The following is a 12,411-nucleotide window of genomic DNA, read 5'->3' on the forward strand; positions in this document are numbered from 1 at the left end:
CCCCCGTAGCTGACACCCCTGGTAGCTGACCCCCACCCCCACTCGTCTGACACCCCTGATGGCTGCCCCCCCCCCCCCCCCCCCCCCCGGGGCTTAATCACCCTCCATCCACCCTCCACGGTCCCGGCGTTCTTAAGCACCTGTAGGAGGGGGAGCACAATGTTTCTTTTGAAGAAAATTCAAAATGGCAGAGGATCTATCTAGACGCAAATGTTCTGAACATTTAGAAGAATTACCAAAAGCCTCCAGGACTTTATTGACGGCTTTCTTATTGTGGCTGCAAATTCTTGTGGTACAATCCCAGTGAGTGTCCACAGTGAGTTTGACATTTTCGCTGGTCGCATGTCTAGTGCCGTTTTCTTGAACATCACAGCCGTGATGCATCACCACCAGAACCACTGGTTTACCCATACCTTTTAAAGAGAGAGAGAGAGAGAGAGAGAGAGAGAGAGAGAGAGAGAGAGAAAAATTAATGCATTAATTAATCAGGATGGACGATTCATACATCAATTAATCTTTATTATTAATATAACATTTCTCACTTGGCATCTCTATTGCCTCCTTGTAAGCAGAATTTGGGCAGAAAACCAGGATGTAGTCACTTTCTTGTACAGTATTCTTCTTGTTCTGTCCATTGCGTTTAAGTTCGTCAACAAATGTTGCCATGACATGGGCACCAACGATGAAGAAATTCCTTCCTCCTGTTAACAAGACAGAGAAAACAGTAAAGCTAATTTACTGTCTGTATTTATTCACACAAGTGACATGAAAGATTCCGATATTTGTGCACTGTTTCCCAAACAGTGGTTAGGGTTAGACCCATATGTGGGTTTACTTTTAATTATTATTATTATTATTTTTACATACATTGTGGTATTATTGCTACTTTTATGAAAGACTACTTGTACTGCCACCACTGTGTATGTCCTTGCTGTATTCTTCCTTCTTGTTGGAGACTGTCACCTCCATGTCAGAAGGCTCCTCTGGCACCAGTGTTGGGTAATGCACACTACGTAATGCAATATATTACGTATATACGCGTAATATAATAGCCTACAACAAAAACTCCAATATATTTTAAAAATCATTCTGCATTACATCTGCATTACTGTCTGTTTGTCTGTCTGTCTCGTTGCCTGTGGCTCTGTCTTGTGACATTATGTGACAACCAGTGTTGTTCAAGTTACTTTTAAAAAGTAAAGAGTTATAGTTACTTATCTAAAAAAGTAACTTTTTTAGATAAGTTACTTTACTTTACTTAAACAAATGGTGCTGTGCAAATTTGCAATATGAAAAAAAAATAATAATCAAAAAAAAAATGAGTCCATATAGTGTATATAGTGTATCTGCAGTGGTAGAGAGATATTCTAATTCATCAAATGTATTTTTGAGCTCATCTTCCATTTTAGAATATTCACTGTTCAGGTATTTGGAAAATGTATTTCTGCACATTGGCCCTGCTTTCACTAGTATTTTGCTGACCAGTGCTCTGAAAGGAACAGACTCCTTAATAGAGTTCTCAATCTCTGCCCGAACCCGGCCCGACCCGACATTTTCGGGTAGGGCCGGGCCCAAAATGCACGATAATTAGTCGGGCCGGGCCGAGCCTCGGGCTCTGTGATTTTCCGTGATTTTTTATTTATATAATTTTATTATAACAAAAATAACAATTCTGTTGTTTGTGTAATGTATTTATTTAATATGAAGGAGGGCTGAGCTGGTGAATGTTGGCGATTAACTTTTACAGTTTAGGCTATTATACTATATGTGACTGAAGGAGGAGGAGGCGATGATCAGCAGCAGGCAGCAGCGCACCAAAGTGACAGAATAGAACGGTGGTTGTTGAACTTGCTACCGCTGGCTGGCCTCTGGTTTGCCAACCAAATGAGCTGCTTACTGCTCAGCATCAACTATATAACTTAAGTCAACTTGCCATATGCTTAAATGTTTTATAAGACCATCGATTTATCCGCAATAGCTCGTTTTGGAAACGTCAGGGCTTAACGAGACACTGCTGTCTCGTTGAACCCAGCTGGGTGAATAAGCTAAATTAGGCTACCTAATCAACGGTAAATGCTCCATATAACTATGAAAGCGCCTGCACGTAATATAGTCACATGATGACCAAGCAATGTTACAGTCACACTGTAGGCTACAGCTATTTGGTTTACAAATCGTATCGCAGCGCGCTGTAGCCTACAGCTATTTAATTTCCCCATCGTAGCGCAGCGCGCCTCGTTGTGTGCCCACTGCCCAAAATAAAAGATCTGCAAGCTGTCGACAGACTCGACAGGCCATCGAGCGGCATGTTGATGGTTTGTATGTCTGTTCTTTTGGTTAGGCAACGCACATTACGCGTGGTATGTGGGTTTGAGAGGCAATGATTAATGTAAACTATACAGTAACCTAGTAGATTATAGCCAAGTTGACTTGAATTGTCATAATATTGCCAGTAGCCTATTGGACATAATTAACTGCGTCACTTCAGAGGATCGCTGCTACTTTGATTCAGAAGATGTTTACTCACCCCTGGAAATTGCTGGAAACCATTAGAATGTTGAAAATGGAACATTATCAGCCAATTAACGTGAGTTACATAAATCCTTTATTTCGGCGACTAGACCATTAGTGCGTTCTCTGACACGGTCGTCTCAATAATCCACGGCGCCGCGGCCATATAGTGGCATTTTTCTTTTTTTCTCTTTTTTTTCACTCAGGCTTTTTCGGGTTTTCGGGCCTGACATTATGGTAATTGTTAGGGTCGGGCCGGGCCTCGGGCCGACCCAGTTAGGGTAGGGTAGGGCCGGGCCTTAATTTTCAGGCCCGATGAGAACTCTAATCCTTAACAACATACCTGGCAAGTGGCAATCATTTTGTCAAGTTGACTCTTGGTGACATGCCTCTGTGGCGATTTAAAATCGATCTTTGTCTGTTTTGGTGATGTGAGGCAGCCTAGCCCATGGACTGATTTAAGATGCTTTCTTAGATTTGCATTGTGGACAATGCTTTCTGTCCGCCACATAATTAGCATTTTCACCTCAATGTTTTTCTGGGGGGGGAGAGGGCAGCCCTATCACTGTGCCCGGGGAGGTGGCCACGGGGATCCGTTAGCATGCAACGGTGTGCAAGGCTAACGCACGGCTAACGTCAGGCACTGTGCTGCGCAGGAGGGACGCAGCAGTAATAATAAAGGAAGTACGGGGAATCGAATCACACACAGCGGGGACACTCCATGGCATGTTAAAACATTTCCTTGACCCGCAAGTACTCAAATAATGCTTGCATTTCCAACCCACAAAGCATCCGATCTCGCTGTCATCCGCATTTGCCATTGTAGCGTGTGGTAATAATGTTCGTTCAACCGGCGTTTTCTGTGTATGCGTTACGAGGGTTTGTGTGTCTGTGTTTAGAACTGTTGTTTACCACAGCCATACGAAAGACCCGCCCTACTCTGTCAGATTGGCTTACCCTGAAATCTGTCCCTACGTTAGCCAATCAATGACCTCTTCTGCGAGACGAGACGCGCCTGTATGACAGATAGAATCACGGGTAGAGATGCAACGATACTGATTTTTCAATTCCGATCCGATATATTAATTTTTGAAATTTCCCGATACACTCCCGATATCCGATATTTTACATAGCAAAAAATTAAAATACAAAATGCGCATTGACATTATTTTTGGTAGCGTGGCATTGGTTAGAGATCTCAATTTAGTCAGACCATTATTAACACTATCCTAAACCCTAACCTAACCCAAGCCACGATGATTTGTAACCCGCAGCATGGGTCTGACTAACGAGTGGTCTGACTTGAGGGAAGTCCCCTTATTTTTGAGGGGTGCAAGCCCCTCCTATATTCAGCTAAGTGTAGATTTTTGTCTTACACAAACATTAAATTCCTGTTGACAATGAATGGAGAATTTACATCATAGTGTCTGAGCAAATAGACATGTTACGTCATGATGATGTACAATGATAAGAGTGCCCCTCACTTCACACGGGTGTGATTTTTTTAATTGTAGAATAGGCTTCAAATAATAGAGCAGTCATACTATTAATATTGTTTGTTGTGTAATGTTACACAAGGCTGTAATACACAGCATATCTCTAAATAGCAAATAATGTACAAATGCCTTACATTTAAATTCAAAGAGGGGATGTTTATGGTTAAGTGTTTAAAAATAAGAATAGGAAGTGTTTAACCTGTAAACCTTAAGGAAATGGCAACCTGTTAATTAATACTATGGTTTTCTATTATTATTATGTGCAAAGGTACCTTTTTACCCCTAAAGTGATGCCTGCATGTAACCTGTTAATTAATACTATGGTCTATTAATAATAATAATAATAATAGTAATTATTATTATTGCTATGTACACTGGTACCTTTTACCCCTAATGTGATGCCTGGAATCAGCTGCGCTATCATGTGACAAAAGCCTTGAGCCTTACCGACAGAACTCGGGGAGAAAAAAAATACCTCAGGTCTCAGGACGTTTGTTATGGTGCTGGTGTTGTGTTTGCTACTTTAGTTTGCAAACTCTGTCTTTGTCTTAAGAATTGCACTAAACTTACAATCTGAATCAATATTTGAGCTTCTGACAACAATGTCATGGTTTGATAACTGAGCCAATTATATAAAGACGGATTTAACCGCGACGACGACGTGCGCTTATTCTTCATCATCGTCACAGCATTTTTTTTTTTCCAATGGCAATAATAAAGTTACAAAGATTGATTCACATAGCGCTAAACAGCACGTGTGTGCAGAAGAATGGATTACAAGAGCAATCTCATCAACAACAATGTCAGAACGCAGCTGTGGTGTGGAGATGAGTCTCCACCACACAACTGAACTGCGCATGCAGTGACTTGACTGATCCGTGCGACGATGGGTAAACTTTACACTTCTAATACTGTTAAGTCTGTAAGTGATTCCATTCTCTTGCATATTGCACCTTAGTGGGGCTTTTTTCTATAGTCTGTTTGCAGTCTGTACATACTGGAGGTTGGATTCGCTCACTGCACTGTCTGTGCAGGACGGACTGTAGTAAACATTAAACACGCTTCCCCCTCCTGTATCGGAGCGTGTATCGGTTGCGTCAAATCCGATCTCCGATACATTAATTAAGCTGGATCGGAGGCCGATCCCGATATAATATCGGATCGGTTGCATCTCTACTCACGGGCACGGCGCTGCATGGGGAGACTTTTCACTCGGATCACATAAGTTAACATAACGCTATAACGCGGGTAACGCTCACACAATAACTATAAGGCCGTTATGGAATGGGGAAATATAAAGCGTTAGGTTACAAGTTACTGCAAAAAGTAGCGCCGTTGGGTAACGTAACGTGATGTAAGGGCGTTAGTTACAACACTGGTCAGTAGATACACAATAAAATCCTCAGTAACTCGGTGTACTAATGTAACTCGGACTCAAGAGTGTGCAAACTGTTTGTACATTCTCTCCGATATAATAACGAATGTTGTCGGTCCACCGTACCTTCTGTAGCTTCGATGTTTGAAGGGTTAGGGTCATCGTCTCTCCGCTTGGAGTAGCCTATTAAAAAAAAAAAAAAAACAACAACAACCATTCATTAACCGGATAATGCCATCGGCTACCCGGCTGGAAAATTAACCGTTACCGACATCCCCATCTCCTACCAAACCACTCCGTCCGCACACATCTCTCCATGCACAAAGAAGCCAGCATGCCACCCGAATCCATATGCACTACATTGCTCCCACACAACTGTCATATTTACTGTACAAATATTACTTTTGTCTGACACTGTTCTTGCGCAATATTTCGCTGCGATGCAAATTACATCACACATTCCACCTTCACCCACCCCACTCCATTTCACTGCACGCACGCACGCACACAGGGCGGCGCAGCAGTGCGGTACAGCACAGTATGCTACAGTACAGTACAGTACAGTACTGTACAGTATGATACAGTGCAGTACTGTACAGCATGGTAAGGTACAGTACACTGCCGTACAGTACGCTACAGTACAGTATGGTACAGTACGGTACAGTATTGGACAGCATAGCACAGTACAGTACACTAAGTACAGTATGCTACAGTATGGTACATCACAAGGTACAGTACAGTACGCTACTGTACAGTACAGTATGGTACAGTATAGTATGATACAGTACAGTACAGTACAGTACAGTACAGTACAGTACAGCACAGCACAGTACAGTACAGCACAGCACAGCACAGCATGGTAGGGCACAGTGTGCAACAGTATTGCACAGCACACAGTATGGCACAGTAGCGGACAGTACGGTACAGTACAGTATGTTACAATACCATACAGTTACAGTACAGTACGGTACATTAGGTTACAGTACCATACAGTATGGTACAATACAGCATGGTACAGTACCGTACAGTAGGGGTTCCCAACCTTTATATTGTCACGGACCGGCTGACAGTTCATAAAATGTTCACAGACCGGCAATAAGGGGGGGGGGGGGGTCTCCTCACGGAAGACAATTGACTAGCCCTTAAATAGGCTACCCTTTATTGTTATATATCATTGACCTAAACTAGACCTGTACATGCCCGTTGCAATCGGCCACCGGCCTACTTGGGAACGATGCAACTTGGGAACCTAATGATATACGTTGTCATAGCACCCGTTTTAACTGTCAGCCGGTGTCCCACATGGAGATCTGTGTTTGTGCCTGTGTGTGTGAAACGTGAATTCCGTTTGTGTCCGAGCATAGGCATGGTAACGCCCCGCCTGCCTGTGATTGGCCTACCGACACTGCCCATCTTGACTGTCCTCCGAGGCACCCTGGGCAAGACCTACCCTGAAAAGACTATCAGCGGAAGTGGCGGAAGTGTTGCGTGTAAGATAACTACGTCACGCGGTGCGGCTGTGTTTACTAGTCCCCACCCAATGATCATTTCAGCGGGAATACATTTTCGGGAACACAACGTTACAAGGTAGCTCTGGTCCATAGCTCTAATGCGTTGCATTTAGAGCTATGTTACTCTCAACTTCCGGCGCTCGCATGAATGCAGACCAGCCTCTCGTCTTTAGCGTAAATAAAAAGAACGTTTTCGCTACTCACCAAAACAAAGGCGGGTTGTGTCATTAGAAAGCCTACTTTCCTTAGTGGGCGCACTCTGAGCCCCCCACCACACGTATAAACGGTACTTTTTGGCCAAAAGGGGATTTTATTTCCACCGGGGGAAAAAAAAATTAGTTACTCCGCTGCGCCCTCTACCGATATTGCCCAGAGAATTGCCTCAGAGAATATTTTTCCTCCGGTGAAAAAAAATCCCTTTCTGGTGGTTGGGAAACTCTGCCGTACAGCACAGAACAGTACATTACAGTATACAACAACACAGCACAGTATGGCACAGTATGGTACAGTACAGTACAGCACAGTATGGTACAGTACAGTATAGCACAGTATGGTACAGTAAAGTACAGCACAGTATGGTACAGTACAGTATGGCACAGTACAGTATAGTACCGTGCAATACAGTACAGTATGTTAGAGTGCAGTATGTTACAGTAAGGTACAGTATGCTACAATACAGTACATTATGTTACAGTACCATACATGGTACAGTACCCTACAGCACAATACGGTACAGTAAAGTAAGCTACAGTACAGTAAGGTCCAGTACAGCAAGGCACAGTACAGTACAGTACAGTACAGCACTGTACAGTAAAGTACAGACAGTACAGTGCTCATTGCACTGCCACCAAAGTCACCTCCCTTCCACACTCACACCGGCAATGCATTATCACTACAAGGCCGATCAAAATAAATAATTGGTCTCCGGTTGCCGACCGACTCTATTAAATATGCGCAACCCAAATTATTTTATTGGCATTTGGTGAAAAAAAAAAAAAAAGAGTCAAAATCCGACCGAGTCAAACCAGATAGTCAGTCGCTCTCTGCTTCAAAACACTAGTTCATGTTTCAGCTTTATTACTTGAAGATTTTTTTTACATTTGTATAAGGCTGTCAAAGTTAACGCACGCAAATTCCTTTTAACGGCGTCAATTTCATTGACGCGCGATTAACGGAGCGCACGGTGAAGTTTGAAAGAGTGCATGCCATGCATGTCAGGGCCGGGCCTCTCATCAGGCAGAACAGGCAGTTGCCTAGGGCATCATGAGGGGCATCCACCAAGCAAAAAAAAAACAGTGCTTTAGAATACAAGGGGGGCATGGTCATTTTTCAAGGGGGCATCACGATAAATCCTGCCTAGGGCACCAAATTGCTCAGGGCCGGCACTATGCCTCCCTCTCTCTCTCCGCTCTGATCATTCAGCAGCAGTGCAGCAAGCAGGCAGGGCTGCTCTCTGAGTCTGTAGGCTACTCATCGCTGAGCTAGTTGTCAATAGCTCATTATTAATTAATTTGCTCCACGTGTTAGATCAGATTATCTTTGAAGTGGGCATTGGTCAAAAACCAAAGCTAAGACAGTTTTGTTTGACAAAGATAGCGGTTAGTTGTGAATGATTACAGCATCAATAGAAATTACACATTTTAATATTTATTCAAAAAGATTTTTAATTTCTCTCACCTGGTTCCAGAACGTTGGATATTTCTTCCAGGCGGTCAATTAGTTCTTTCTGTATGGTACATTTGGTCTCCAGGTCGTCTTTGATGGCGGTGGTTCACATGTTCACATGTTTAGTACAGTAAATAAGCCAAGCAGAAGACATTCATTGAGATTTATTTTTTTACATACTTTTAATTGATGTTGAAAATGTAAAACCGGGTCAAAATGACCCGAAGACCCTAGGAGGGTAAATATTTATTCAAGAAGATATTTAACATCTCTCACCTGGATGATATATTGTATGATTGCCCAGTCGGACCTTCAGAAGACTTATGTGATCCTCTTGTTTTGAAAGCCGTGCAATTTTCTCTGCAAAGTAAATAGGCCAAGCATTAGACATTTCATAGAAATACCTCTTTCATAGAATACCTCTAGTAAAGTGCAGATTGGACGAAATTAAAATACATTTTCATTTTAAAACTGAAATGTATTACCGGTAATACATTTTATTTTTGTTCAATCTGTATGGTAGAGTATGTTCATACAATATAACTTGTAGTTGTACAATTGGGGTGGTTGCATTTTGCGTCCCTGCCCTTCTTTCGATACATCTAGATCGTGTGATTGCATCATCAATAAAAATTAAACAATTTAACATCGTTTCAAAAAGATTTTTAAACTTCTCTCACCTCTGTTTTCCGGATCCGCCTGCAGCTTTTCTATCTGTGAGGAACGCACCAAGATCGTTGACATCTGGTTGCGGTCTATAATGCGACTCTCTTTTGCAGTTTCCAGTTTCTTGTTTACAGAGAGTATGGCAATCAAAACTCTCTCCTGGTGGTCATGCATGTAAAGCAGGTCTTCACAATTGAATTCCAGCCCCCTCACCAACTTTCCGTCCAAAGTACTTTCTGATCGAGGTAAGTTCTTGTACTGTGTATCTGGGGGGGTATGGGGGGGAGCACATGCTTGATATTTACCATCTTCATATGACATGTTTAGTACAGTAAGAGAAGGAATCCATGGAAAAAGACATTTTGATTTTACGACTTACGGTTCAAGAGTTATAGGGAAAAACGCAAAATCATGTTTCTGCAAGAAACGGTTAAATTTTTCGCATTTGCGGTGCCCCCTATGGATGAAAATGGAATCGCTTTTGGCTTTTGGTTGATTAAACCACCCGCGACATCTGGACATTCCGTTTCTTGATTTTAGGCATTTTTTGTAAAATAGGCCCCTCCCACTAACTTCGGACGACGATTAAGGCCGAACGATACGGACAATTTTTTTTTAAAAAATCTGAAAAAAATTGAAACGCAGTCAGATAGGTCCAGAGATCATGTGTACCGATTTCTGTGAGATTTGGACAAAATCTGTAGAATCAGAAAATAAAAGTGTGTTTTGAAGAAAATTCAAAATGGCAGAAAATCTATCCTAACACAAATGGGCGTGGCCTATATGGGGAGATGCGTCATGACCCAAGGAATCCAGGGCAACAATCATCTTGATTTTACAACCTATGGTTCAAGAGTTATAAGCCAAAACACAAAGTGGGCTTCCCCATTATAAGTCTATGGAGAACTAATTAATTAATCATCAATTAAACTATACAACGGATCTCTTAGCAAAATACAAGCACACGATTCCCGATGAAGCCGGTCGATTTGACATATGGCTCGAGTGTGTGCGGCAAAAACTGTGGGAGGAGTATTGCGTCAAAGTATCCAAATGATCAATAACAATAGTCTGGTTGCCCTGTTAGGGCAACCACACTAACTAGAAAGGTCGCAATTTAAAAAAATTGCAAAGTGTGGTTGCCGCAGTGGCTTACATATGCCCCTCCCACTGATATTGCCAGCCAATTGCAATGTCGCGTCACCCCTGCGATCATGCGTAAGTAATTCGGAGGGGATTTATCCCCCAAAAATCATGTTTTTGCGACAAACGGTTACATCTCTGCTTTTGGCTCTGCGTTGATTAAGCCACCCTCGACATGTGATTCGGATTTGGGATGGATCGGACATTCCGTGCGTGAATTGTGGCATTTTTTGTAAAATAGGCCCCTCCCACTAACTTCGGAAGACGATTACGGACGAACGATACAGAAGATCAAAATTCTGACTCTGCTGTTTTAATCGGATAGGTCCGGAGATCATGTGTACCGATTCTTGTGAGATTTGGACAAAATCTGTAGGTGGAGGATCCAAAAGTGTGTTTTGAAGAAAATTCTAAATGGTGGAAAATCTATCCTGACGCAAATAGGCGTGGCCTATATAGGGAGATGCATCATGACTCAAGGAATCCAGGAAAAAAATATTTTGATTTTACGACCTACGGTTCAAGAGTTATACGCCAAAACGTAAAGTGGGCTGTTATAGCGCCACCATGATGCCGACCGATATAATCATATGTTAATTAATTTTCATAATTATTATGAACCTCCCCTCCAAGTGTTGTAACTACAGCCCTTACGGTCTCAGAGAAACAAATAGTTGAATGTGAGTTTTTCCATTTTCCCATTCAAGTGAAGGGGAAAATTAATTCACTAATTAATTAATATCAATTAAACTATACAACATTTCTCTTATCAATCAACAAGCACACGATTCCCGATGAAGCCGGTCGATTTGACATATGGCTCGAGTATGTTTGACAAAAACTGTGGGAGGAGTAGCACGGCAAAATAAAGTTTATACAGAATAATAAAGAAACATAGATAGAAACTAGAAAGAAGCAATTCTGGGAAATTGCAAAGTGTGGTTGCCTCACTGGCTGATATAGGCCCCTCCCGGTAATTTTGCTAGCCAATGACAATGTCAAGTCACCCTTGTGATCATGCGTAAGTAATTCGGAGGGTTTTTTCCCCCCCGAAAATATGTTTTTGCAACAAACTGGTAAGTGTTTTTGCAATTGTGGCGCCCCCTATGGATGAAAATGGAATTGCTTTTGGCTCTGTGTTGATTAAGCCACCCTCGACATGTGATTCAGATTTGGGATGGATCGGACATTCCGTGCGTGAATTGTGGCATTTTTTGTAAAATAGGCCCCTCCCACTAACTTTGGAAGACGATTACGGACGAACGATACAGAAGATCAAAATTCTGACTCTGCTGTTTTAATCGGATAGGTCCGGAGATCATGTGTACCTATTCTTGTGAGATTTGGCCAAAATCTGTAGCTGGAGGATCCAAAAGTGTGTTTTGAAGAAAATTCAAAATGGCGGAAAATCTATCCTGACGCAAATGGGCGTCAGGATCTTGACCTACCGTGCAAGAGTTATAATGCAAAACGTAAAGTGGGCTGTTATAGCGCCACCATGAGGCCGACCGATATAATTACATGTTTATTAATTTTGATAATTATTATGAACCTCCCCTCCAAGTGTTGTAACTACAGCCCTTACGGTCTCAGAGAAACAAATAGTTGAATGTGAGTTTTCCCATTCAAGTGAATGGGGAAAATTAATTCACTAATTAATTCATATCAATTAAACTATACAACATTTCTCTTATCAATCAACAAGCACACGATTCCCGATGAAGCCGGTCGATTTGACATATGGCTCGAGTATGTTTGGCAAAAACTGTGGGAGGAGTAGCACGGCAAAATAAAGTTTATACAGAATAATAAAGAAAGAAAGAAAGAAAGAAAGAAAGAAAGAAAGAAATAAAAGGTAAGGGGAACAATAGTATGGTTGCCCATAGGCAACCACACTAACTAGAAAAAGTGCCCTTCCGGGCACAGGTCTCCACCAGGAGGATAGGAGTGTGTGTGATGTTTGGCAAAATGTTTAGGAGGATGTTTTTTGTTATTTGTTTTTGCAACAATTGTCTTCATTTTGTTGAGGAGAGCCAGATCACTC

The 12,411-nt window shown here is 42.0% G+C and overlaps 1 protein-coding gene across 1 annotated transcript in view; it reads right to left on the reverse strand.

The window, feature by feature from the left end:
• Window positions 1–90: 90 nt before the first annotated feature.
• LOC306937148 (uncharacterized protein) overlaps window positions 91–12,411 on the reverse strand; it is a gene marked incomplete at its 5' end in the record, with an annotated part of 88,256 nt that continues 75,935 nt past the window's right edge. Inside the window, 7 exons of the mRNA XM_079520814.1 lie at window positions 91–140; window positions 237–413; window positions 543–701; window positions 5,509–5,565; window positions 8,571–8,648; window positions 8,835–8,918; window positions 9,239–9,490. Of these exons, the coding sequence (XP_079376940.1) occupies window positions 133–140; window positions 237–413; window positions 543–701; window positions 5,509–5,565; window positions 8,571–8,648; window positions 8,835–8,918; window positions 9,239–9,490 (815 nt within the window). The 3' untranslated portion in view covers window positions 91–132. The remainder of the gene's footprint in view (window positions 141–236; window positions 414–542; window positions 702–5,508; window positions 5,566–8,570; window positions 8,649–8,834; window positions 8,919–9,238; window positions 9,491–12,411) is intronic.

Source organism: Electrona antarctica (genome assembly GCF_951216825.1).
Source record: "Electrona antarctica genome assembly, chromosome: 14".
NCBI lineage: Eukaryota > Metazoa > Chordata > Actinopteri > Myctophiformes > Myctophidae > Electrona > Electrona antarctica.